General features: G+C 48.1%; 1 protein-coding gene across 1 annotated transcript in view; it reads right to left on the bottom strand.

The window, feature by feature from the left end:
• Positions 1-1,422: 1,422 nt before the first annotated feature.
• The window catches only part of fgfr1a (fibroblast growth factor receptor 1a), a 33,564-nt gene continuing 9,632 nt past the window's right edge, over positions 1,423-25,354 (bottom strand). The window contains exons 3-18 of the mRNA XM_056285271.1: positions 20,777-21,019; positions 19,281-19,370; positions 17,830-18,002; positions 14,557-14,680; positions 12,453-12,643; positions 10,361-10,505; positions 7,538-7,735; positions 6,996-7,140; positions 6,680-6,801; positions 6,044-6,154; positions 4,987-5,177; positions 4,752-4,874; positions 4,594-4,664; positions 4,338-4,475; positions 3,444-3,549; positions 1,423-3,196 (exon numbers count right to left, since the gene is read on the bottom strand). Of these exons, the coding sequence (XP_056141246.1) occupies positions 3,020-3,196; positions 3,444-3,549; positions 4,338-4,475; positions 4,594-4,664; positions 4,752-4,874; positions 4,987-5,177; positions 6,044-6,154; positions 6,680-6,801; positions 6,996-7,140; positions 7,538-7,735; positions 10,361-10,505; positions 12,453-12,643; positions 14,557-14,680; positions 17,830-18,002; positions 19,281-19,370; positions 20,777-21,019 (2,348 nt within the window). The 3' untranslated portion in view covers positions 1,423-3,019. The remainder of the gene's footprint in view (positions 3,197-3,443; positions 3,550-4,337; positions 4,476-4,593; positions 4,665-4,751; positions 4,875-4,986; positions 5,178-6,043; positions 6,155-6,679; positions 6,802-6,995; positions 7,141-7,537; positions 7,736-10,360; positions 10,506-12,452; positions 12,644-14,556; positions 14,681-17,829; positions 18,003-19,280; positions 19,371-20,776; positions 21,020-25,354) is intronic.

A 25,354-nucleotide genomic window follows, 5' to 3' on the forward strand; every position in this document is an offset into this window, starting at 1 on the left:
GCTGTTTGTGTGCAGTCGGTGGCGGGCGGGCGGAGCAGTCATGGCTGGCTGACGCCGAGACACCTTTAATTTGAGAATTACAAGCGTTCCGGGGTCGGGTTTTTTTGTGTGTGTGTGTGGAAAGGAACCCTCTACTTTCATTTCCTCTCATCCCAGGAGATAGCAACCACTTGATTGCACATTGTCAAATACCCGACTTATAATTGCCGACAACAAACACGCTGCCGACCTCCCACAGCGTGACCCCGTCAGCCCCCCCCCCCCCAAAAAAGAGAGACCGGTGTTTATCATTTCTGTTCGACGCCTCGTAAACTCATAAATCCCGGTGTGCAGCTGTTGGCTGGACGCCGCCTCGCCGGTGCGATGCCGGACCATCACCGATGAACTTTGCTCCGCCCAGCTCCTCCTGTGCCATCTGTCGGGAGCGAGAACACCCTCCGCCTAATTGCACCTCCGATTCGGGCGCTGCGCCATTAGGGTGGCTGTAAAGCCGGAGCTCCTCAGGCGCTCTCCTATAGAGCCCTCCGCCGTCACCTCCAACCGCAGCGCAGCGGATAATAACGCCGCCTTTATTGCAGCCCGTTTCCAGGGACCGATGACACGTCTCCCCCCCAAAAAACCGCGAGGGGGGCCGCGTGCTCTGGTAATCCGGAGGTGTCCATCCGGTGAGGGGGGGGCATTTTCCGGCCTCGCGCCCTCACCGGCCGTGAAGCGTGGCGCTTAGGGGAACCGGCGCTTCAGAAAACATCCGGACGCCTGAGCCGGGAAGGTCGAGTTCGCTCGGCTCGGTTCCGAACACGTTGTTTCTACGTACCAGAGGTGTAAAAACCCGGTCCAGAAAGTACAAACCCCTAACCGGGTCTTTACTCCATCCACGTATTAAACGGCTGATTTGGGAAACTAGTCAGTGCAATCTGACGGTTTAGTACATGGGTGGAGTAAAGACACGGTTAGGGTTTGTACTTTCTGGACCGGGTTTTTACACCTCTGGTTAACGCCATTGGCGGTGACCCCACCCCCACCCCGGTGCCGGGTTTTTTTTTTTTTTTTAGCCTGTTGCATGGAGACTGCGGCGCCGGGCCCATGCATCAGCCGGTGGCAGGAAGCCAGAGCCGAGACACGGCCGTCGAGGCTGGCGGGAGCTGATAGATGGAGGTGTAACGCCGGCGGCACTAGCCAAGCCATTCACGCCGCCATAAATTACATGTTTACCGCGACCTGCTGCTGCTGCGGCTCTCCGCGCCGGCCGCCATCTCGCCTGATGCCGGGCGGCACGTCATCGTAGTTAATGGGCACCGTCGGCAGCCCGCGCGCTTAAATGGCCGGGGAGATCGAAGCGGCCGTCGCTCCGCCCTCCCCGCGCGCGCGCCCCGTAAACACGACTTGGATCACAGACGAGCCAACGCTGATATTTATAGACCTGTTTATTAAGTTTAGAGCAAACTCTTGAGCATTTTAATGGTTTATATATATATATATTTTTTTTTTTTAATATCGTTTTTATTTAATGTAATCATTTTACAATGGCGTGTTCTGCAACCCTTTACCAGAAGTTTATAAGGCGGCAAATGCAACTCCTGTTAATTAAAAGCATCCATCACATGGGAGGCGTGCACAGTGGAAAGTGCATCGTATCCAACTAAAGCAAAAAAAAAAAAAAGACTGGTTCTGATGGGTAAAAACGACTGTGGGTATTTACAGTGGCCGCTCTCGACTCAAGCGTCCAATCTGGGTCGAGATGGCCAAATTAATTTGTATTTTCCTGTACAAGGTTATCTTGACCACTCCACTGGTATGTCTACACACATACACCCCTCCCACACACACACACACACACACACACACACACACATTCTCCTAAAACAGTGTTTCTCAACCCAGTCCTCATGGACCCCCTATCCTGCAGATTTTCATTGTAACCCTGCATAGGTAGCCCTGCTTGTACTTACTCAACCAGTCACCTCATGGCACTCAATTATGCAAGGTGTGCAAACTCGGACATTCATTGCTGATTGGTTGAATAACTACAAACAGGTACCTATTCGGGATTGCAAAGAAAATCTGCAGGGTAGGGGGTCCTTGAGGACTGGGGTGAGAAACACTGTGACCTAAAAGCATGGGTTTTTAGAAGTGAGCATGGCTAACTTCCTACGGACGCGTTTGCTGAACGCCGAGCCACCGTTTCATCTCAAGTCCTCTCGTGGAAACACCCGCCTGAAAATATACATTTAGCAAATACATGTTTCAACGATTACGCAGCAGACTAGAGGGGAAAGCGAAGCCGAGAAGAAGTGTGATACAAAAAAAAAAAAAAAAAAAAAACTGGCCAGGTAATCCTCATCATCTTAAGAAATGCTGTAACAACTGCCCCTACAGACTACGTTTAAAAATGGATCAAACAAATTGTACAAAAAGAAAAATAAATCAAGTATGGTAATAAAAATAAGAGTACAGTGTAAATATATATTCATATTTATAATTTTCTACCTGTATTTACAAGAAGGTAAGTTTCAATGACGCAATGGACCACTGTGCTAGCATGTACAAGGGACGCGTGTCCCCTGTATATATAATATTCTCTGGATTTGGTCTGAAAAGCCGAGCGCTTTCCTTCACCGGTGATGGAACGACCACAGAAAAATAAAATAAATTCAACTGACACGTCAGGTCAGTCCTTTCAATTCTCTTGACCCCCGTGGCACGCCCAAAGACGGGAGAAGAGCGGCAGTCCGTTCTTTTCCAGGACCGCAGCGATCTGCGAACTCCTGATAATACAAAGTGCCCCATAAACAAACACAACGCCACCCTCAACACCGGGGACGGGCGGCGCTCTTCAGTCCTCATGACCCGACAACTCCCGGCAGATGTCCGACGTCCCGTCCTCACAGAGCACCAGTGTTCGAGCTTCATCTCCGGGAACTGTAGTTAAGAGTCCAACCTCGGGTGGCAGGGTGAGGAGGATGGGGGGGAGGGGGAGGGCGGAAGTGTCAGGGGTTTTGTCTTGAGGGGATGTGAGGTATCAGCGTTTCTTAATGACTGCCCCATTGGAGTGGGGAGGGAACTTTGGCAGGCAGGGCTCCTCGGCTCCGGCGTCGTGAGAGAAGACCGAGTCCTCGCCTGAGGAGCAGGTAGAACTTCGAGTGTCAGGGTAGCTGGGGGAGTACTGGTCCAAAGGCACAGACAGCTCCAAATACTCCTACACAAATGAAAGTGACAAAGAATTAGACGAAGAATTAGACATTAAAGACGGTCCTTTTTGGTTGAGAACAGACCTGCTTTCTCGCCCATGGCTTCATGTTTTCTTTGACTTTCCTTCATTAAAACACAAGAAACATTTTACCGAAACATTTCAAAAAATATACGGTATGTGTAACGTGCAAGAAATTACAAAAAAAAAAATCACTGGCTTCTTTGAGCCTGGTGGAGAGGAGAGTAAAAATGACCTGATTGGATGTCATGGCCAGGCAGCGGTCTAAGTCCTCCACCAGCTGTTTGAACGTGGGTCTCTGAGAGGGAACAGCATGCCAACAGTCCCTCATCATCATGTACCTGGAGAGAGAAAGACAAGTCGTTTTAAATAAGGAGACTCCAAATGTCTCCAAATATGTGTGTGTGTGTGTGTGTGTGTGTGTGTGTGTATATAGTATATATATATATATATATATATATATATATATATATATAAAAACATAATTGCTTGGTCGGATGTCCCTACAGACACAATTGGCCGTGTCTGCGGGTGAGAAGCTGGATGTGGGTATGTGTCCTGGTCGCTGCACTAGCGCCTCCTCTGGTCGGTCGGGGCAACTGTTCGGGAGGGGGGGGCTGGGAGGAATAGTGTGATCCTCCCATGCGCTACGTCCCCCTGGTGAAACTCCTCACTGTCAGGTGAAAAGAAGCAGCTGGCGACTCCACGTGTATCGGAGGAGCCACGTGGTAGTCTGCAGCCCTCCCCGGATCGGCAGAGGGGGTGGAGCAGCGAGCGGGACGGCTCAGGAGAGTGGGGTAATTGGGGAGAAAAAAAAGGAAAAAATCTAAAAACCATATTTGAAAATGCTTCCATTGAAGCAACGCAGAAGAGTGAAATACTAACAGTTCGGAGACATCCCCTAATATCTTGTATGCACCCTAAAATGTGTCTAGACCTTCTAAGTGATTACGCACAACTGAAACTGCATTTCCCTCCTTTTCCGCATGAGAAAATTAGATTATCGATTACGCCATTAGGGCGGATTAACATGGAACTCTCCAGCGGTGACGGGTTTATCTAAAAATGTGCACGGCAACATGTGTCCAATTAGTCGCGCCGATTGTGACTGCGTATCGCGTTTCCTTACAACTCGTGAGTGCAAGTGGAGGGCTTGTCCATACGATGACCCTCTTTCAGTAGCTTGAACAGCTCTTCCACCGGGACCCCGGGGTAAGGGGAGCCTCCTAAGGTGAAGATCTCCCAAAGTAGCACTCCGAATGACCAGCTGCAGCCACAGATGGAAGAGAGTTACGCAATCAGCATTTCACATGACCAGCAAAAAAAAAAAAAAACCCAGTCTTGATTAAACTCCATTGAGTTTGACAGCATGGCACAGTACTCACACATCGCTTTGGTGCGTGTAGATCCGGTCGAATAGAGCCTCGGGGGCCATCCACTTAACCGGTAAACGACCCTGTGGGCAAAAATGTACACGTCAGGGCCAACCGTGTGGTAAGAACACGATGATCAGCAACGGTGGGCCACATCCAGGAGAACTCACATTGGTGGTCTTCTTGTAGTAATCAATATGGTGGATATCTCTCGCCAAGCCAAAGTCTGCTATCTTCATGACATTGTCCTCTGTTACCAAAACGTTACGGGCAGCCAAGTCTCTGTGGATGCACTGCACAAAAACAAACAGACCTCATCAGAGCTGAACCATGGTCCGTAGTGTATCACCACGAGATAGGAGCTGTGCTGACATGACGGGAATCTGGGCTGCACTGCTCTGTTACCTTCTTGGAGGCCAGATACTCCATGCCCCGGGCGACCTGATAGGTACAGGAGACCAGGTCTTTAATTGACATGTTCTCCACAGGCACCTGGTCAGGGTTGTAGCAGTACTCCATACCCGGAGGGCGCCGAGCTCTCAAGTACTCCCGCAAGTTTCCCTTGGAGGCGTATTCCACAATGACGTATAACGGACCTGGAAACAACGAAGAGAGCATCAGTCGATCCGTCCATCGCAAAATAATGAATATCCAAACACTAAAATCCGCCAGAGCATCAGTACTTAGTTTGAGACACGGGGAAGTAATGTTTATTCTCATAACAGTGGATTTCATGTAAGCACTGCGATGTCACATGACAAAGTTGAGGCCTGAATTACGCCGAACAACTGGAACGGACTGATTGTGTCTTACTGCTACATCATATTCTTGTGAGAGGCAGAGGAACAACTACAGCGGTTATGAAGGGTAAACAGCTATCATCACAATAACAACGGACGGGGCAAGTCTTTGCACTTATTCAATTCTTTAAAGTCCAAACATACGTGTTATCTACAGACGGTTTTCTTTTGATAAGAGTAATTTCAGTGTTGAAATAGCTGGTAGATAAGGCTAAATTAATCCTACCACTTCCTTATCTTAGAAAGCTTCGTGGAAAAGCTTCATGTATAGCACTGTTTTCATTGTGCAGGAAACCGAACAATATCGACCAAAGTGGTCATTAGAGGTCAACTGTTCTCCATAGCAGGGGCTGGTGAGCCGTGCCAGGCCTTGTCAGGGATGATTTGAGAAATATGGCACCTCCAGCAGCAGCTGTGGTCATTTCAAACCGAGAGCTCGGAAGCCAGTGTCAGAATCACTTATTCACGCCCCCCTAAACATCTCTAAATAGAAGGGTCATGGCAACACTTTGTTTGAGGGACTACTGGTTCTGAGAATTTTCTCCGAATGGGTTTGCATGCATGGGTGCATCTATCGGCCTGTCTCGCGTGTAAGCATTTGGGGGTCTGTTATAGAGCAGCTCTAGCTCAACAGTGGGCCCCTGTGTTCATCTGAGTCTTACCATCCTGTGTACAGGCTCCCAGCAGGTTAATGATGTTCTTGTGCTTCCCGATGATCTTCATCATCTCCATCTCAGAGATCAGGTCTGACAATTCTTTTTCTGTGGCATCGGCTGAGGGAAGGGGGGGGGATCATTTAAAGACAATAGTTCAATTATCGGTCAGTGAAAAAGCCACAGAAGGGCCGACATTGAAAGTGTACATGCATACCACCGTGGCGACTTTCACAAAGGTAACAGGGATGAGTTAGGGCTCCCTGTGGAATGCCCTTAAAAAGAACCAGCCAATAAATGCTACTTTCACTACATTCCTACTTCTCTCAGTTTTATGAACACTGTCGTATATCGGATGTCAAGGGGCCCTTGTAAATCTCTACGTAGGTCCCCAGTTTGCATAGTGGCCAGGAGCCAGGTGCACATGTGTCTTAATATTTGTACCAAACTTCAGGTGTCAGAAATTTAATCTTTCCCGGTGATCAGGGTTGAGGCTTCCTCAAAAATCCGGGGCTCCAAGATTTGAAAAGCGTTCATCACAAATCCTAGTTCTCAACAGGTCTCGTTGGGGTTTACATTGATCCATTTGGGCCTATACCCATACGCAATGTCACATATAAATTTCATGAGCATTAACAGGCTTACATTTCAGCATCTTGACAGCAACTTTAGTCACACGGTTAGGCTTCTCTTTGTCCAGACCAAGCGCCTCTCCCATCACCACCTGACCAAAGCAGCCTTCTCCCAGGGGCTTTCCGAGGACCAGTCTGTGTGAGGGTACAGAAGAGTGTGCGTCAGTACAACCACGAAACTGTAACACGCACCCTATGTGTGCACGGCAGGGTATTTCGATGGTAGCTGGTCATGGAAATGAGAATTTCAGGTCAGAGTTTTGTAACTGGCAAGGTTTATCAACCTTAGGGCTGTAGCTAGCTTTTCTAGGTTTGTGTCCACAACATACCTGTCCCTGGGAAGCTCCCAGCGGGGGTCTTGGGGCAACTCATACTCAGATACCCCAGATAGCATGGGAGAGCCGCTGGAGGAGAGGCGGGCGGGGCGAACCAGCATAACACCCGAGTGGATGGAGGAGCTTGAGTCCACTGAAACCTGCAATGAGGATGTCTGACATTACTCTCTGTGGAAACGATGTAGACAGGACGCGCTGAGTAAACGAAAGGTACCCTAAAAGCTACAAATTTTATAGAGACATGCATCGAACCACAAATACTGTTGGGCAGAAACCCCTACTGAATACTCATACCTACCGGATTTACAGGATCTCAAGGATTCGCAAGGAATCTGGCAGCTCTATGAATGAACATCTTTATTCACCCCACCCCCCCCATCCCCCAAAACAAACACCATTTGCTCTGGCAGAGGCAAATTCCACGGAAACATGTTGGGAGAACTTATTTATTTATCAAATCGTGAACGTTGAAGACGTAATGGAATAGAAAAGAGGAAGACGAAAGGTAAAGATATTCCAAACCCCCTATCTACTTTCTGTTACCTGTCTGCGCAGGGGGATGCTTTTGGCCAGCTTGTGGACAGCCAGCTGACTGTTAAAGTCACTCTTCTTGGAGGAGGTGCGCATCTTGAAGACGGCTGCAATGGCCACCAAGACGGCAATGATGAAGAAACCCACACAGTAGATGACCACCTCCAGGTAGGTGTGGTTGGCTGGAGGGTAGGGTGGGAACGCTGGGTGAGAAGGGACGCGGGGGGGTGATAGAGGGTGGGATAGAAGGTCAGCTGACGGGAACGAAGTCAAACCATCAGATAGGAAACACAACATTTCCACACCACACATACCCATGTGTTGAGGTACAACGCCAAACAAATAAGGAGATAGCTCATCTCAAAACACACACACACACACACACACATACACACACACACACACACACACAGCTGCCATGTCAGAAAAACCAGAGCCTTTGACACAGACACACACGGTACAGGAGGCCTAGGCACAAACTCCTATTGTGGCACTATAATCACTGCTTTGAAGCGTAGGGTTTCACTCTACATTCTTTGCCAGTGTGAGAAGTGGTTGTAGTCCCTCGAATCAGGGAGCAGCCAAGTTCTCCACAGGCACATGCCAGAGCACGCCGAGGAGGAGATGGGACCAACTACAACACACCAACTGCTGCTTGGCAAACTATAAACTACTGGTCTCAGGATTCTGAGTACAAGACGGCTTCAGATTGTTCTCCGCTTTACTTGTAAACTCTTAAAACCGTTTTTTATCTTGACCAGAGTAACGATAAATGACAATTTACACGGGGTTCAGTGGTAGAAAAGGGCTCTGATTTTTGTGCACAAAATTTGCCAGCTTTCAAAAAAAAAAGGAAAAAAAAAAAGTACAGACACGGCACATCATGTCCACTTGAATGACAAACGCTCTCATTCGCGCCAACGAGCAAGGCATGCCACGAAGCCTGACCGCCGTTCTTACTTGTTTAATAAGTCTAATGTATGTGTCCCATTCTGACTCCCTTTAACCAAGGAGACCAATTTTTTGGTTTTTCCATTGCACTTTCACAACAACTAAACGGTGCTGGTGATATACGCTACAGTTTATACGACTTTGGAAAACGCAAAAAAAAATCAACCTTTGTAACAACAAAAATTTTTTAAAGTGCGAACATCCAATTAACATGTTTTTTTCCTCCCTTTTTAGTGAAAGCACCAACATTTAATCATAACAATACTAGGAGTGTAACGGAGCACAAAACTTAAGAAGATGGTACATACCCGGGTTGTGTGCACAAGGCTTCAAATAGGATACACACTACTGACTGTCAGTGTTTTTTGGTCAAATATAGGACCACCAATGGTGGTGATTCATGATGAGAACATCCCCCCCCTTTTTTCTCCCCAGTAATACTTGGCCAATTACCCCACTCTTTCCGAGCCGTCCCGGTCGCAGCTCCACCCCCTCTGCCGATCCGGGGAGGGCTGCGGACTACCACGTGCCTCGTCCGACACATGCGGAGTCGCCAGCCGCTTCTTTTCACCTGACAGTGAGGAGTTTCACCAGGGGGGCGTAGCACGTGGGAGGATCACGCTATCCACCCCCCCCTCCCCACCCCTGAACAGGTGCCCCGACCGACCAGAGGAAGCGCTACTGCAGCGACCAAGACACATACCCACATCTGCCCCCCACCCCCCCGCAGACACGGCCAATTGTGTCTGTAGGGACGCCCGACTGAGTCGGAGGTAACGCGGGGGATTCGAACCGGCGATCCCCGTGTTGGCAGGCAACGGAATAGACCGCCACGCCACCCAAACGCCCCATGTTGAAAACATTCTTAAAGAAATACTCTCGTATAACTTCAGGAACTCTCTCAGTTTAATCGTCAGATGTGGTTTTGTGACACAGCTCTCTCAAGAGAGACATCACTGATAAAACACAATAACATGCATGGTTCTTATGTTTTCTTACACATGTGGAGCATAACTCCATAAAGGCACATGTAGTGGTGCTATGTTGTGTAAAAAAAAAATACACGTTGAAAATTTCTCCAAATATTCAGTCTTAAGAGTCACGCCAGAAAATTTTGTGTCCCATTACACCCCTAACCAACACCAGCAACACAACTGAGCCGCACTTGTGTTAAGAGACTGAATGACAAGCAGCTTGATAATTGCGCAAATTCCCATTCCAGCCCTTCGGAATGAGACACATCAAGTACAGTGAGCCAATTATCAAAGCCGGGTGCTGTGTTCACAGCAGGAAATGACATCAGAGATACATGTCATTTGGAGCACTTGTCAAAGAAGATCAGCATTAAAACCAAATCGAATGTAAACACCAATTTAAGAGCAGAATGTGAGACACGGTTTAGTGTGGAAGAACCAGCAGAGCAGCCAAAATGCCCTTTTCGAAACATGAACCTCGACACGAGACAAGTGTACTTTCTGCATAGCCTCTGAAACACTGATTGGCCCCGTTTTGTTATTCTAAATTTCATTCGTCTCGTGGGCTGTAGTCGAGGTTACCTCACGGGCTGTTTGGCATTCTGCGGTTTCATTTTGACAGAGACAACATGGCCTATACTCTCCCATCAAGAGCGCTTTGATGGAGCAGGAGCCATGCTGAGAGAGAGAGAGAGAGAGAGAGAGAGAGAGAGAGAGAAGGTAGAAGTGGGGATGTTTAGTATTTTTAACCTGCCCTGGCTTCCCTTCACATTTAGGGACAGAACTAGAGTCTACAAAGACCTCATTCCGACCAATGTGGATGGTGGGAGAGCCAGGCTGGAGAGGGAGAAAGGGACAGGAGGGAGAAAGAGAGAATCAGGAGAGAGACAGAACCACTGATACCTTCAAAAACGGTCAACCATGCAGAATGATAAGAGATCCCGATAGAATTGCCCGCCAAGCAGGTATACTCCCCAGCGTCATCAAAAGACACATTCCTCAGTTGGAGGACTTCCATTTCCTTGTCCGTGGTGTTAAGGCCAGCGGTCTAGAACATAACAAAAGGAAGCAGACCCAACAAGAGGCCCAAGAGGAAAGGAGCCATGAGTAAAAGGACTCTGAAACAGGAAATGAGAGAGAACAGTACAGCACTGTACAGTAGAGCGATCAGGACAGAGGAGCGTTCCCCTCCTCGATCCGACACCACCTGCCCAAAAGCATCACCCAGATCCCTGTGGAGGACCCTGTCAGAGAGAGCCCTCCCAGTCTCTGTTAGTGGAGGAACTGGTTAGGTAGTGGTCCCATAGCTGAACCCCTCACTGGGCCGCCCCATCACCAGATGTCATATACCTCAGTCTCATCTCTACATGCAAGAGATGGGTAACATGGAAAACTCCACAGCAGAACAGAGCACAATAAAACCCTCAGGCCTCACACACACTTCAGTGTACCATGTAGGCACGAGACAAACAAGAGAGGATCAGTGAAAGGTGGGCAGGCAGAGCAACAGAGCTGGAAAAATGTGTGTGGTGGGGTGGGGGGGGCAAGGCAGTTATGAGCAAGAGGACTTAGATGGGCAAGGGAGCGGGAGTAATGGAAGAGGGTGGCAAAAGAGAGACCCTTATTAGGAGGGCATAGCACAGGAAGGAGGCAGGAATGGGAAAGTAGTCCAACACGAGCCCGAGAGACTAAGCACTTTCAACTGTTGTTGTGCTCCGGAGTTTTCCATAGCGTCATTTACAGTCAGGAGCACTGAGGCAGGATAGAGGGAGGGAGGAGAGAAACAGCCGAGGTTTTCTCTAGCGTTAACGGCCCTAGCTCTCCCGCTGTTCCTAGCAGCGTCTCCTCTGCGTGGCCCTATGTGCGGTCCTGTAACTCCTGCATGGCGGTTACCTGTGGGTTCATATCGGTTGACAGTCAGCCAGGCCGACTGATTGGCCTCTCCTATATAATTGGACACTTTACATATATACTCCCCGCTCTCCTCCTCGGTCACATTGTAGAGGGTCAGCACCTGAGTGTCCGAGCTATTGACCCCAGAATGCTGGAAATATAAAAACAAGTCAAGTGCAGCCACAGCAAAACGAAAGGACATGCTCACAGATCATAAGAATGAAAGAAAAGCACTTCTCTGTTGTACGAGATCAAAGGAAAGCTGTTTGCTTCACGGCACATCCTACTCAGTTACAAAGAAGACTCCCATATTAAAATCATTTGAAAGAACAGTTTTTCCCCCCCTTAAAATGGAAAGCGGTGGGGTTGTAACAATGGAAATGGCACGGGGAGAAATAATAATAAAACAAATATAAATAATGTAATACTAACATTGAAAAGTGGGCTTACCAGTGAAATGTTACATCAGTAAATTCCAACAGTTTAAAAACAAAAAGTGTTTACGGAAAAATGTCTTGACGCATGCTCAATAATCCAGGTAAGAAAATCAAAGGAGGTCGAATCAGTTCATCTGGATACAATGTTTATTGACAGGTCGAATCAGTTCATCTGGATACAATGTTTACTGACAGATACGTTTCATCACTCAAATAAGTGACATCTTCAGACGTCAACTTTTCCTGTAAACATCAAAGGAGGTTGAATCAGTTCATCTGGATACAATGTTTACAGACAGATACGTTTCATCACTCAACTAAGTGACATCTTCTGTCAATAAACATTGTATCCAGATGAACTGATTCAACCTGTCAATTAACATTGTATCCAGATGAACTGATTCAACCTGTCAATTAACATTGTATCCAGATGAACTGATTCAACCTGTCAATAAACATTGTATCCAGATGAACTGATTCAACCTGTCAATAAACATTGTATCCAGATGAACTGATTCAACCTCCTTTGATGTTTACGGAAAAAGTTTAATTCTCTTATATTAAATAAATCCCTTCGTCTCACACCAAAAAAAACAAAACAAAACAAAAAAAAGCCTGCACAGACAGGCTAGCTGGGGCAGGACCGGTCTGATTTAAGCGTCTACCTTGAGGATACGGACGTATGGCAATCCGTCAGGTCCGACGAAGCTCCCGTTGACCTCAATGTGCTTCAACCACTGGATGTGGGGCTGAGGGTCACTAAATACCTTGCACTCAAACTCCACGTCACTGCCCACCACTGCAGTGCGATTGGCCGGTAAGCCCGCCTGAAGGATCGGCCTGTGAGGGGAGCGCTCTGCGACACAAACCACAGACATACAAATTGTTGGTTTTGGAAGTGAACACTGACGCAAACATGCCTTAAAGGTCCCTTGAAATGAAAAGTGTATTTTCCATTGTCTTTACGCATGTTTGATAACCCAGGTAAGGAAATGACAGAACGTTGGATCAGTTCATCTGGATGTTTCCATTCTTGTTGCCTCTTTTATCTGCACCTAATTAGCATCTATTCAACACGACGTAGCGTAAATACATCTTATTTTTGAGTTTGCCCCCCCCCCCCCCCAGTTATACTTGGCCAATCAGCCCACTCTTCTGAGCCGTTCTGGTCACTGCTCCACCCCCTCTGCCGACTCGGGGAGGGGCTGCAGACTACCACATGCCTCCTCCCATACATGTGGAGTCACCAGCCGCTTTTTTTCACCTGACAGTAACACGAGTTTCGCCAGGGGGACGTAGCGCGTGGGAGGATCCCGCTATTCCCCACAGTTCCCCCTCCCTCCCGAACAGGCGCCCCAACCAACCAGAGGAGGCGCTAGAGCAGCGACCAGGACACATACCCACATCTGGTTTCCCACCCGCAGACACGGCCAGTTGTGTCTGTAGGGACGCCCGACCAAGTCGGAGGTAACACCGGGATTCGAACCGCCGATCCCTGTGTTGGTAGGCAACGGAATAGACCACTACATTACCCAGACACCCCCCTTATTTTTGAGTTTAGTGGGATGTTTTTCCCTTCCTGACAAATACAACATTTTTTTTTAAAGTTACGTCACCCTGCACTTGCGGGTGTAGGCTTCAAGTAAAGTGCCCGATGAATCAGGAGCGAGAACGAGAGAAGACGAGCGATCTTCTACGACCGAAACAAGCCAATATTGATGTTCATAATCTTCTAAAAATGCATTAATGGCTGTTAGTCAAATCAAACTCCCTCCCCTCACAAAATCCCCCGCCCGACTATTCTGTTTCATTTGGACAAACGTCAAATCGCCGAAGTTTGGACCGCTCTAAATACCATTTCATGGGACCTTTAACACAAACAATCACCAGTACAATCATCTGGAACTGTACGCGCCCCGACTCATTTTTAAAAAACCGACCCGATACCAACTCGATAAAACCTTGATCAAATTAGCTCCCTTCCCCCCCCCCCCTTAAAATGGCTGTTACTGATTGCGCTCAAGGTCACCGGTGTAATCGGTCACAGGCAGCAGTTTCTCAGCCAGGGAATTACGAACGTTTCCCCGCAGCATTATGCCGCCAGTGTAATTACTGACATTTAGCCAAAATAGATGGGACACACAAGTTAGGAGTGTGATTTGGAGCCGTTACTGCAAAATTAAATGTTCCTCGGGCTCCGTTTTGACGGCCGATACCTCTCCAAAGTAAACGAACGAGAGAAACATCTGGCAGAGTAACAAATGTTCCAAGTTTCCCCCCCCCCCCTTCTTTTTTCCCCCCGATACAGACATTAGCGGGGGGACTCGTGAGGATACGCTGCCTCGCCGCGGTGACCGCCGAGCTGGGACTCTCGCTAAGCCCAGGGGACAACGGTGACGGGGGAAGTAGGGCCGTGATTTATGGAACCAATGGCATGAGGGGGGGAGTCAAAAGGCCGGTCCAAGAGGGAGTAATCGTTTCACTTCTCTATGTGGCTTCATCATTCAGGACACAGGCAAACACACTTAATTTGTCAAGTGACTGACTTAACATGCCAGCTCAGGCGTAGGAAAAACACTACACGACTCTGCTCGTCGCTCCCGGGATGAGGATAACATTAGGTCAATTAATCAGGACTAGTGGTTTAGTGACATTAAACTGTCCTGACGCTACACCCCGATGGAGACAGAACAGATCATTAAAACAGGGTAGCTACCCCCTGGCAAGGTAGGTACACCAGCGAGCTCAAACAGGGAAGAGACGACTCACCGACTACGTCCAGCTGGTAAGTGTGATTGATGCTGCCGTACTGGTTCTCCACCACACAGGTGTAGTTCCCCTTGTCAGAAGGCACCACGGACTCCATGATGATGGTCCACACGTGATCTCGCACCTTAAGAGGGACGAGAAAAGTGACTGTTTCTGTACAAACTAGAACCAGATAAGAACAAGGGCAGCAAATCAGACGGCGCATAATTGAGAGAGATTCAACCAAAAATATTAGCACCATTATCCAGATGAGACGCCGTACAATTACCCAAAGTAAAATACTTTGCATTTATTTTGTAAAGCCTTTGCTAGAATAACAATTAGACATCGGGAGTACATGACAGATCCACACTATCAACGTCCAACAACCTTGACGTGAGACAGATATACTATATTCAGCATGCCAGACGACTAATTCACTGTATACAACAACACAGTTGTTACCTTGTCCTGGACATTGTCTGTCCTCGTGTAAACGGCTCACTCGGTTCAAGAGTGAAAATAATTGGAGGCTATGGAAATGTCATACAGCGGCTGTTAGACGCCGTTTGTCTTGTTGTAATCAGAAAAAAAAAAAAAAATCAGTCACATCATTCGATCCTGCGCCACATGCAGTGAGACGCATACAAAAAGAAGAAAGGGGTTAAGCTATGTGTTTTATATATACACACACATCTGCCCCGACCTGTATTATTAGCTCCAACTGATGTCTCCGGTGAAGTCTGGCTCTCTTATTCTCCTTTTCAAAGACAAGTTATAATTTTTCTTCCATAAATCTGCCAAGACCGGCAGTGTGTGATTAAACCAACAAAGCTCTAAGGCAATGGCAACATCAAACATGCGTACACACAGAACCCAGCCATAGGTTTTCCCTCATTTAGTCCAGCTGCCTGTTGCCAGATGTGTTGCGCTTGGCTTCATACATGTGGTATGCATTATTTCCTCCATCCTGCCTGTCTCCACACAGACTATATGAACAATAGAGGCCTGGTCATAAAAGCTCGAGTGTGGGAGGGATGACGTCCCCAGCCGCTGATGCAGACCTTTGCACCTTCACTGAAAAAACAGCAGCCAGATGGTGAAGTGTGCTGCCTGGCTGGGGGACAGGAGAGCAGGCAGCTGAGAGGAAACTCCTAAATGTGTCCCAGCTGGGGGGGAGGGGGAGCGGAGGTGGAGACTGCGCGTGGGGGGGGGGTTGGTGGGGGCAGGTCTAAGACAAGGCCGGACTAGCCTACACCTTGATGGGAAGAGCAGATGCAGGGAGAGGGAGGCTGGCCTGACCTGTGGGGGGAGGTTGTGTCTCTGAACATCCATGCGTGTCGCACACCTGTGAGGTTCCCACCACCGCACGCAGTCAGCCATGGATAAAGAGTAAGCTTTGATAAAGCTAACCACCGACGGGCATTTCGTACGTGGCTCACAGATTGATCGATTGCGCGACTTGTGTGACCCGTCGTGAATCTGCACCGGTCAAACACAACGATTAAATCGGCTCTAAAAGCTGCCGCGCATTCGCGCTACAGCAGCAAGGTACGGCTTTAGAGAGAGAACGACACCGGTATACAACGTAAATCAACGTGAACAAAATGAGCAGATGTCTAAAGTGGACCTACTCAGGGACATATAGCACCAGCAGAATTTAGCATACAGCCATCGCTTCTATTACCACAACCTGGCTAGTGACCCAATAAGTGAGCAACGCTGATGACCGCAGAAACATTCAGCAGCAACACAAACGGTCTTAAACGGGCCGTCGCTGTGCACCATGCACAGTTTTGCTTCAGCTGAGTCACTGTGTTGTTCTTTGCATCAGATTTCTACCGGTCTGTGTGACAGAAGTATTCATGCAACCGCACACGCCAAGCTCTGAATTTGAAGAACATCTGAATAAAGGAACTATCGCAAGTGTTTGGAAATGTGAAGTGACAGCAAGGTTTGCAGGAGGGCAAATTAACGGAAGTTTCGACAGGAACGTAACATGACGGTTCTACAATTTAAGAAATTATTTCTGGCAAGAATTTTCTTATAATAATGCAATGAAGCTAAAAGTGTCTTATGTAATGCCCCTTTGGGAGGGGGGGGGGTATTAAGGGGTAGGAAAAAGATAAGTGTATACTTCCTGCTTATTTACATGTTTGAAATAAATCACCAATCATTTCTATGGTGAGGACAAAGTCGAACACATTAACTATATTCCATAACCTGGTGGGCTTCCGGGTGGCGTAGCGGTCTATTCTGTTGCCTACCAACGCGGGGATCACCGGTTCAAATCCCCATGTTACCTCCGGCTTGGTCGGGCGTCCCTACAGACACGATTGGCCGTGTCCATGGGTGGGAAGCCGGATGTGGGTATGTGTCCTGGTCCCTGCACGAGTGCCTCCTCTGGTCGGTCGGGGCACCTGTTCGGGGGGGAGGGGGAACTGCGTGATCCTGGGATGCACTACGTCCCCCCTGGCGAAACTCCTCACTGTCAGGTGAAAAGAAGTGACTGGCGACTCCACGTGTATCAGAGGAGGCACATGGTAGTCTGCAGCCCTCCCCAGCTCGGCAGAGGGGGTGGAGCAGCGACTGGGATAATTGGCCGGATACAATTGGGAGGAAAAAAATCCACAAAAAAACAAAAACAAACAAAAACCATGTTCCATGACCTTTACTCTGAACTATAGCCGCTCTTTCTTTGAGATACTAACTGACATGGCTCAAACCCAAGAACTGGAGTATAGCATCTTATCAAAACTGACATAGGTTCAGTTTGTAAAGAGTTAGCATCACTTTTGAGGACAGGTAGGCTGGAGCTGTGAGAATTTTGAGCAATAGGTCTTCAAACAAAACCACACCTCTTTCATATCACATCTCATTAGTAGATGATTCGACTGTCATAATATATAAAATAACCCTTACAGCCACAGTTACTGAAAAGATGATGCACAGAATGAGAACAGCCAGCCTTATCCTACTACCAAACGGATGGCTAGGATTGCCCACCTGGAGCTCTTGTTATTGTGACACCGCATCCCTTTGTGGCATAGGATTTCATCTTGCATTGTTTTCCAGGTCAAATGTGAAACTTGCCCCTGGTTTCCGCTCGCAAAAAGCGTTCCTCACTCAAGGGGACGGGGCTGGTTATCTGATGTAATGATGAGATCACTGACACATCTGCAACACCAGCGGCTGAGCTGATAGTGATTCAATAAGGATTACTACTGGTATCACTAAGGAATTATTAAAAGGAGACAAATCTTCTTTTCTTTCTTTCTTTCTTTCTTTTTTTACCTTGAACCCGCCGATGCGTTGGTCTCTCTTGAACTCCCTGCTGTTCTTGAACCATTTCAGGGTGGGGGTTGGGTTGCCACTCGCTTGGCATCGAAACTTGACAGTCTTGCTGGCTGGGACGGCGTGAAGCTTTTTCTCCATCTTTTCTGGGTGAGTCCATTGGGGGGCCATCGCTAAAAGGTGAAGGGGATGTAACGTGAGGCAACACAGCAGCACGAGAATCCAACGGTATTACGTCTTTGCGAGGGATCATGCAAAAATGGTGAACTTTTTAAAAGTAACAAAGAAAAAATAGCTAGACTGATAACACTTTTCATCTTGAAACAAACTGCGCAGAAAAAATTGTTGTGTCACATTTCACAGATAAGATAAAATGAAGTCTACACAGTAGCAGAATAAAGGACTTTTATGGCCCTACAGACAAGTTTCCACATCCTTTCTTCCGAGGTCAAACGCATTGTTAGATCAAAAACAACGGTCAAAAAATGCTGTCAACTTCAATGTCTTGATGCATGCTCAATAATCCACGTAAGAAAATCAAAGAAGGTTGAATCAGTTCATCTGGATACAACGTTGAATCAGTTCATCTGGATACAACCTTTTGACGTTGTATCCAGATGAAACGCTGTCTCCAGATGAACTGATTCAACCTTCTTTGATGTCAACTTCAATGTTCTAATACCCTCGAGAAATCAGTTCAGCAACTATTCCCTTTGAGATCCCGGAAGCGCCACTTAACTTGGTAACATGTAGCACTGTTCCTGAACTTGCTGAACGTTGAATGTAAACTATATGTACCCTAAAAAAAAAAATCCATGTAACATTTGGTTGACATTATGTCACATAAATTCAGACAAAAATGTACACACGTTACCCAAAGGAGTTGAATCAAGTGCAACTGGACTTGGTATATATCGGTGAGTTACATGTCGCGACATACCCGGACTTGTGAAAACATCGAATTTCTTACTGCAGTTTAAAAATCACTTTGATTTTTTGAGCTACTTTAATTTTAGCTTTAAGTGCCCTGTTGTCTTAAGTGCCCCGTTAAAGAGGGTGATTTCTGAAAGAGCTAGATAAGACAGTAGGATTAACAGCACGGAGTCAGGGCCGGCATGCCTGCCACGCTTGGCGGCTACTGGTTTCCTTGTGGGCATGGCAGGCAGCAGTAGCCAACTGACCATGCCTGAGTAGCTTAATTGCACACTAATCAGAAAAAAAATCTAAGGTTAACCAGGGTGAGAAACCGCAGGGACCTGCAAGTCGCCAGGGCAGTGAAAGCCCTCTGATTCACCAGAGTGAAATCGGCCACCCAAATATGAACCAAAACCACCCAGCTGCCTGAGCTGAATCATAAGGCTCTCAAGTCACTGACCCCTCGAACACATACTCATGCAAATACCTCCAAAATGACTGGTAAGAGCAAGTTGGCAGGAGACCAAGACACTTACGCAGGAGTTTTTGGCTGCCTAACAATTTTGCTTCCTCCGATGAGGACTCGTCTTCATCATCTTCATCCTCAGATGACGCCAGGGTATCAACTAGGGGACAGGGAGTAAAAAATAAAAAGATCAATTAGCTAGCATATTGTACATACAAGATTACATCAAAAGCAATACTCTAATTTAGCTTAAAAATGCCTATTGTATGACCTCTTTACTTTTTCCACACACATACTTCAATGCATTCACAAAGCAGTCAGTCACCAATATTTGCTGCCCTCGAGAACCACAAGTAGTCATTTCGAAAACTTGTTTTAAAAGAATTATTCTTCCGCATGCATCAATGTGGGCTTTAATATTTCTTTCCACTATCCACAGATGTGGCTTTCAATGGGAAAGTGTGCGTGTTTGCAGATACTGATGACATCAGTCATTGGTATGCAAGTAATTTGTATGTCTCACTGTCTTCAACATGTTCTGTACTGTCCCTCTGTACTGCATGAGAAGTCCGTGTACTGTGTGTGTGATGCTGTAAAACCGATACCCCTCCACAGAAGATCATGTACTACCTCAGGGGACTATCACAACTGTCTCTGTAGTAACACTCTCATTTCAGTGTAGTCAGGTTATTTGTATACCTCGCCAAAAATGAGCAAGTGCTTTAAAAAGAAACATGTCTTTTAGCCCCTTGAGAAAGATGTTTCTTTGACTAAAGAGTAAATTATGACTTAGCTGGTACTGAAATAGATGGCTCTGGTTACACTTTTTTTTTTGTTGCCACTACTAATGCAAAATGAATGTAGTCTGCCCACAAAAACATTGTTTGAGGTAAAATACAAAAGGATTTTGCCTTACATCTTGATGCCATTTTCATAAAACTATCATTTTTCTGTTTTAACCTGAGCCATTATCACATTCACAGAAGAAAACAGCACAATTTTGTTTTTTTTGGGGGGGGGGACCCCCCCCTTTTCTCCCTAATTGTACTTGGCCAATTACCACTCTTCCAAGCCGTCCCGGTTGCTGCTCCACCCCCTCTGCCGACTCGGGGAGGGCTGCAGACTACCACATGCCTCCTCCGATACATGTGGAGTCGCCAGCCGTTTCTTTTCACCTGACAGTGAGGAGTTTCACCAGGGGGACGTAGCGCGTGGGAGGATCACGCTATTCCCCCCCAGTTCCCCCTCCACCCTGAACAGGCGCCCCGACCGGCCGGAGGAGGCGCTAGTGTAGCGACCAGGACACACACCCACATCCGGCTTCCCACCCGCAGAAACAGCAAACTGTGTCAGTAGGGACGCCCGACCAAGACGGACGTAACACGGGGATTCGAACCGGCGAGCCCCGTGTTGGCGGGCAACGGAATAGACCGCCACGCCCCCCAGATGCCCCCCACAACACCACTTTCTAATGAAAACAAAACAAGCAACTAGTTGAATAAAAAGACAACGCAGACCAAATACGGAGGCTGGTTTGGTGTGGCTTGTCCGTTCCTGTATCCTCACCTGTGACATTGAAGACGCGACTATGGTTGCCCAAGGTGGTACATGCGTACAGGCCGGAGTCGGCCAGCTCCACGGCTTCAATCTCCAGCTGGCCGTTGCGGATGCGTGTGTGTTCCCCATCCACCACCACTACATGGTCCTTGGTCCAGTTGACAGCCTCGTGGGAGTCCTTGGCGGTGCAAGTCAGATACAGGTGGTCCCCGAGGTAAAGGGTGAACGGCTCTGCGTTGCTTTCAACAGGTACTAGAAACGCAAACGAAAGGGACAAAACCGGGGTCTGAGCGGCTCAATCGGTTCTACGGCGCTGAGAAACCGGAACGTTATTTGTTAACATCTCCACAGCTTTATGAGCTAATTGGAGAGCTAGGTTCCTTCTGGGCGTGGAGATGTAGCTCGCCCACTCGCAGCGCACTTGCCCAATCAAGAGTGGCAATTAAAAAGTGTGTAACGGATTACAGATAAAGGCTGGTTTCACACGTAAGCGGCACGGGGCCGACAACTTCAAACAGACTGCAGAGCGCGCTTCCACGTGTGGTGCCAAACCGGCTGTGTGCTGTGTGTGTCTGTGGGCCCATGCCAGACAGGATGACGTGTGTTGTCGAAGCTTTCCCAGGGCTTTTCCTGGCCCCGGGTTGAGTTTAGTTAGCCAAATGAATGGAAGGGGCTTGGCTCGTGAGCCAATCGGTGCCGTTTTGCGCAAACCCAAAGCCGGGCCAGGATTCACAGAAAGTCTTTACCGTGAATGAATTACACAGAAGAACTGCTGACGAACGGCTCAGGATGAGAGTTGTGAGAGCAAGGCGATCCCCCGTCTCGTTCACAGTGAGTTTAACATAACGTTGATGATGAACAGAAGAACAGAAAAAAAAAGTGGAGTGACACCCTGCTTACTAAAGTCAGCCCGAAAGAACAGGACTGACTTTAGTGAGCAGCCCACCTAATATCAACTATGGTGGTGGTGGTGGGGTGCCCTGACTGACCAGAGGAGGAGCTAGTGTAGCGACCAGAACAAATACCCACATCCGACCTCCTCACCGCAGACATGGCCAATCGTGTCTGTAGGGACACCTGAGCAAGCCGGAGGTAACACGGGGATTCGACCCGGCGATCCCGTGTTGGTAGGCAACGGAATAGACCGCTACGCTACCCAGTTGACATCAGTTTTATCCTGTTTAACTTGAAAGACGTTGTATATTGGGGGCTAACAAAATTTAACCGGGCTAGTAAAAATTATGCTTCATTAGCCCGGCTGGCTAGTGCCCAAACATTTTAAGGTCCGCTCCTGGTTACTTATGTAGCCAAGCTATAACACAAGAGCCAATCACACTGGGCCAATTACCAACCACATACTCAGACAAACCATTAAAAAAAAATGGAAAAATTGTCAACAGGGTACAGGTAAGGCCTTTTATGTTGAGCTTTATCTCATACACAACAGACATGATCAACAATACAGTTAAAAGCATCAGAGCTATTTCCCCATCAGAGTCAAAATGACGGCAGAAATAAAGCCTCTTCCTCGATATCTCTAAAAACACAACGGCGCACAATCACAGCAGGTTTACTGTGCGAGGCAAGCCCCGGTTCGCTTCTGTTGGGCTGAAAACCGAGCTGTGGCCCTTGCAGCACAGTGCCGGCCCAACGTCACCCCTCAAATTAAATCGCATCCCAAATTACTTTGGGCCCAATCACCAGGCCTGGCTAGGAGCTACTTGGGAGAGGAAGGTGAAATTCAATTAGCGGAGTGAAGAAGGGGGGAGGCGTCACAGAGTGAGACACCTGAGCCCCCCTGTTCTCGATGACTACATAGTTTGCGAGGGGGAGGGGTAACCCGATTACGTTGACATGTTGTCCATCACGGCGGCGGTGTTGTTTGTCCGGTTACGAAAGGCAGAGATCATCACTGGCAAACTTGCGCGAGATTCTCCCGTCTCAGATCACACTTGGTCATCTTCCGCACCAAAAGTCACACGAGCAGCATCGCGCCGGTGAGCAACAAATGAACAGCTCACATCTAAAGACTATAGACGACAAAATTACACCTCAAAGACGACCTCTTGTGCAATCACCGTGTTCAAAATGGACACATCTTACCCACCCTCCCCTGTCCTTTCTTATCCCTCACAAATCCAGCCATCCTTCACTCCAGAAATAGAAATAAAATATGCCGATATCAAATGCCCCGGGACTTTTAAAACCACACCAACTCTTCGGAAAAAAACATCTTGCAGGACCGCGGCGTTTGGATCTTCAACGTCCTCCCTCAGAACAGGAAGAACACCCATACAGCATAACCTCGGGACAACATTAGCAAACCTGATCACATTAATCCCTCCCTCCATCACGACAAAGGCCTCCGAACAATAAAGGGGGAGAGGGAGCAAAAAGAGAGCGAGAGAGAGAGAGAGAGAGAGAGAGCGGGAGAGGGAGCGAGGGCCTGTGCACAAGAGTGAGCGAGGGCCTGCAGCGGCAGGTTCTAGTGCCAGTTGCTATGGTGACCCCAGTTGGGCCTAGTAAAGGTATTTCCTGGATCACATATGTCTGACAGGCCCTTAATCCCAGCAGGAAAAGGGGCCAGGGGGTAGGATCAACTTTCTCCTCAAAAACAAAACCGAAGTGGGAAAGTGGAAGAGGCATTTCGTGACGGGCTGGAGTCATCCGAACCGAGGCACATCTTTAAACCCGCGGGGGCCTGCGTGCACCGGGCCGCCACTAGCCGGTGTGTTTTTTTTTTTTTGCTAATCGCTCTCGAAATGCAGATGCCACCGATAAAGCTGTGTCAACATCCCCGCTATCAATCTGGCTGCAGACATCATAAAGGGCCCATAAAAGCCATAAAAATTTGCTTGTTGCTTTACTGCGCAGCGCAGCCGCAATCCTTTGTGCTTCTGTGACAACCTCCCCAACGCAGGAGCAAGACACAAAACGCTGGGAAATTTGAACACGTTCCACCAACTAACTTGATAGTTGTCCAAAAAACACCGCGGTTAAACCAACAACTGCTTTTACCTCTCGAGCCGGGGCCAAGGTTTTAAATGTGCCCCTTCAGAAAAACAGACTGTGAGTCACGGTAGAAGGTAACCGGTACGGTGAACCGCCTCACTGTTCAGAAACCCACCGTCACTCTTAGCAATTGCCATTTTGTCTCTTAGCACGGAATCGAACGCTCGGTTTCCAGTGTTTTCTCTGAACGTTAGGATGTTTTGGCTGGATTAATCCTCCTGGCTCCGATTGGATTAAAACAGATTAACGGGCCATATTTTCAGAAGGCAAGCCAGCTGGAATGGTCCTGCTTTCACGCGCTCTTCCGATCGTTTGGAAAAACTGATTGACATACCTTCAAATCATCCTAATTATACAAAGGGATTTCGGTGAGGAGGAAAGCGTGCAATGCAAGGTTTTGAACGAGAGGAGGGAAAAAAAATCCCACGAGCCCGTGAGTTCAAGACTAACTAACACGATCAAGGGGGTGGGGTGGGGGGAATTAAACAAGTTGGCGCCAGTCTGTGGAACCTTCTTTGGCTTCAAGATAGGAAGCAATATGCTGCGTGAATGACTGCTGGGATTTCCTGCTCTCACCGGAGTGATGGTTGAGTGCAGTAAAGCTGGGCTGGTGGAGGCAGTGAGGTGGCATACAGAGAAAGACTGCTACTGCCAATTTTCCCCACTGGTTTGACCACACCAGATAGACACAGTGGGCCAGGTGGGGGGTGGGTTAAGTGACAATAGGGTTGGACTGGCAGGAAGCAGAAGAATAGCTCAATTCCCATTAGCAAGCCCAAAACCGAGTCAGCATCCTTTCTGGATACACTCCAGTGGAGGGCCTATTCATTCCTAAATGAGCCATTGACAGTCACCATGGATTAACACACAGGGGCAACAAGGATTGCTCTGTACCGGGAGGTTAACCTTAAAATTATTCATGCATCATTCAAACGGGCTGCACTACAGTGTGGCCCTCGATATGTCTTAATTGGTCCTATCAGACAAGCAAGAACTCTTAAATTCAAACCCGGTTTCGTCCCCTCTCCGATATTCGGCTCCACCACGCTCCTCTGAGCACCCCTCGCCTCCCTCGCTCTCCCAAAGAGTCCGCCTCAAGGCTACACAGGGGCACCGGAGCCGCCCGCTCATCGGTCGTTCCTCATTTGAACGGCGGCCGATCGCACAGCCAAGGCGTCCGCGGGACTCGTCGTGTTTATATACGCCCCCCCCCCCCCCCCCCCCGTGTTTGGAAGAACTCTCACCTTTTGACATTTCACCGTCTCGCAACAAGCGTGAGCGAGAAAAGCAACAAAACATGCCGTGTTTGTATCAGCAGACGCCATCTGGGCGAAATGTTGCGGGGAACGACGCGTGAGGAGCCAATTCAATCTGAAACAACTCCCAAGAATATTCCTTCTTATGTCGACGACGCGTGACAGAAACAGGAAGAAACGAAGGGGTCTGCAGAAAAAGGAGCCTTCTCCTGATGACCATTTCGCTTCCCTGTCTGAGACAAAAGGCATGCAACCAAATGCTCTTGCTGCGATTGTTTGTCGACAGCTGAAACCATCAGTCACCCAGCGGGGGAGCTTG

The sequence above is a fragment of the Lampris incognitus genome, chromosome 1 (assembly GCF_029633865.1).
Source record: "Lampris incognitus isolate fLamInc1 chromosome 1, fLamInc1.hap2, whole genome shotgun sequence".
NCBI classification, from domain to species: domain Eukaryota; kingdom Metazoa; phylum Chordata; class Actinopteri; order Lampriformes; family Lampridae; genus Lampris; species Lampris incognitus.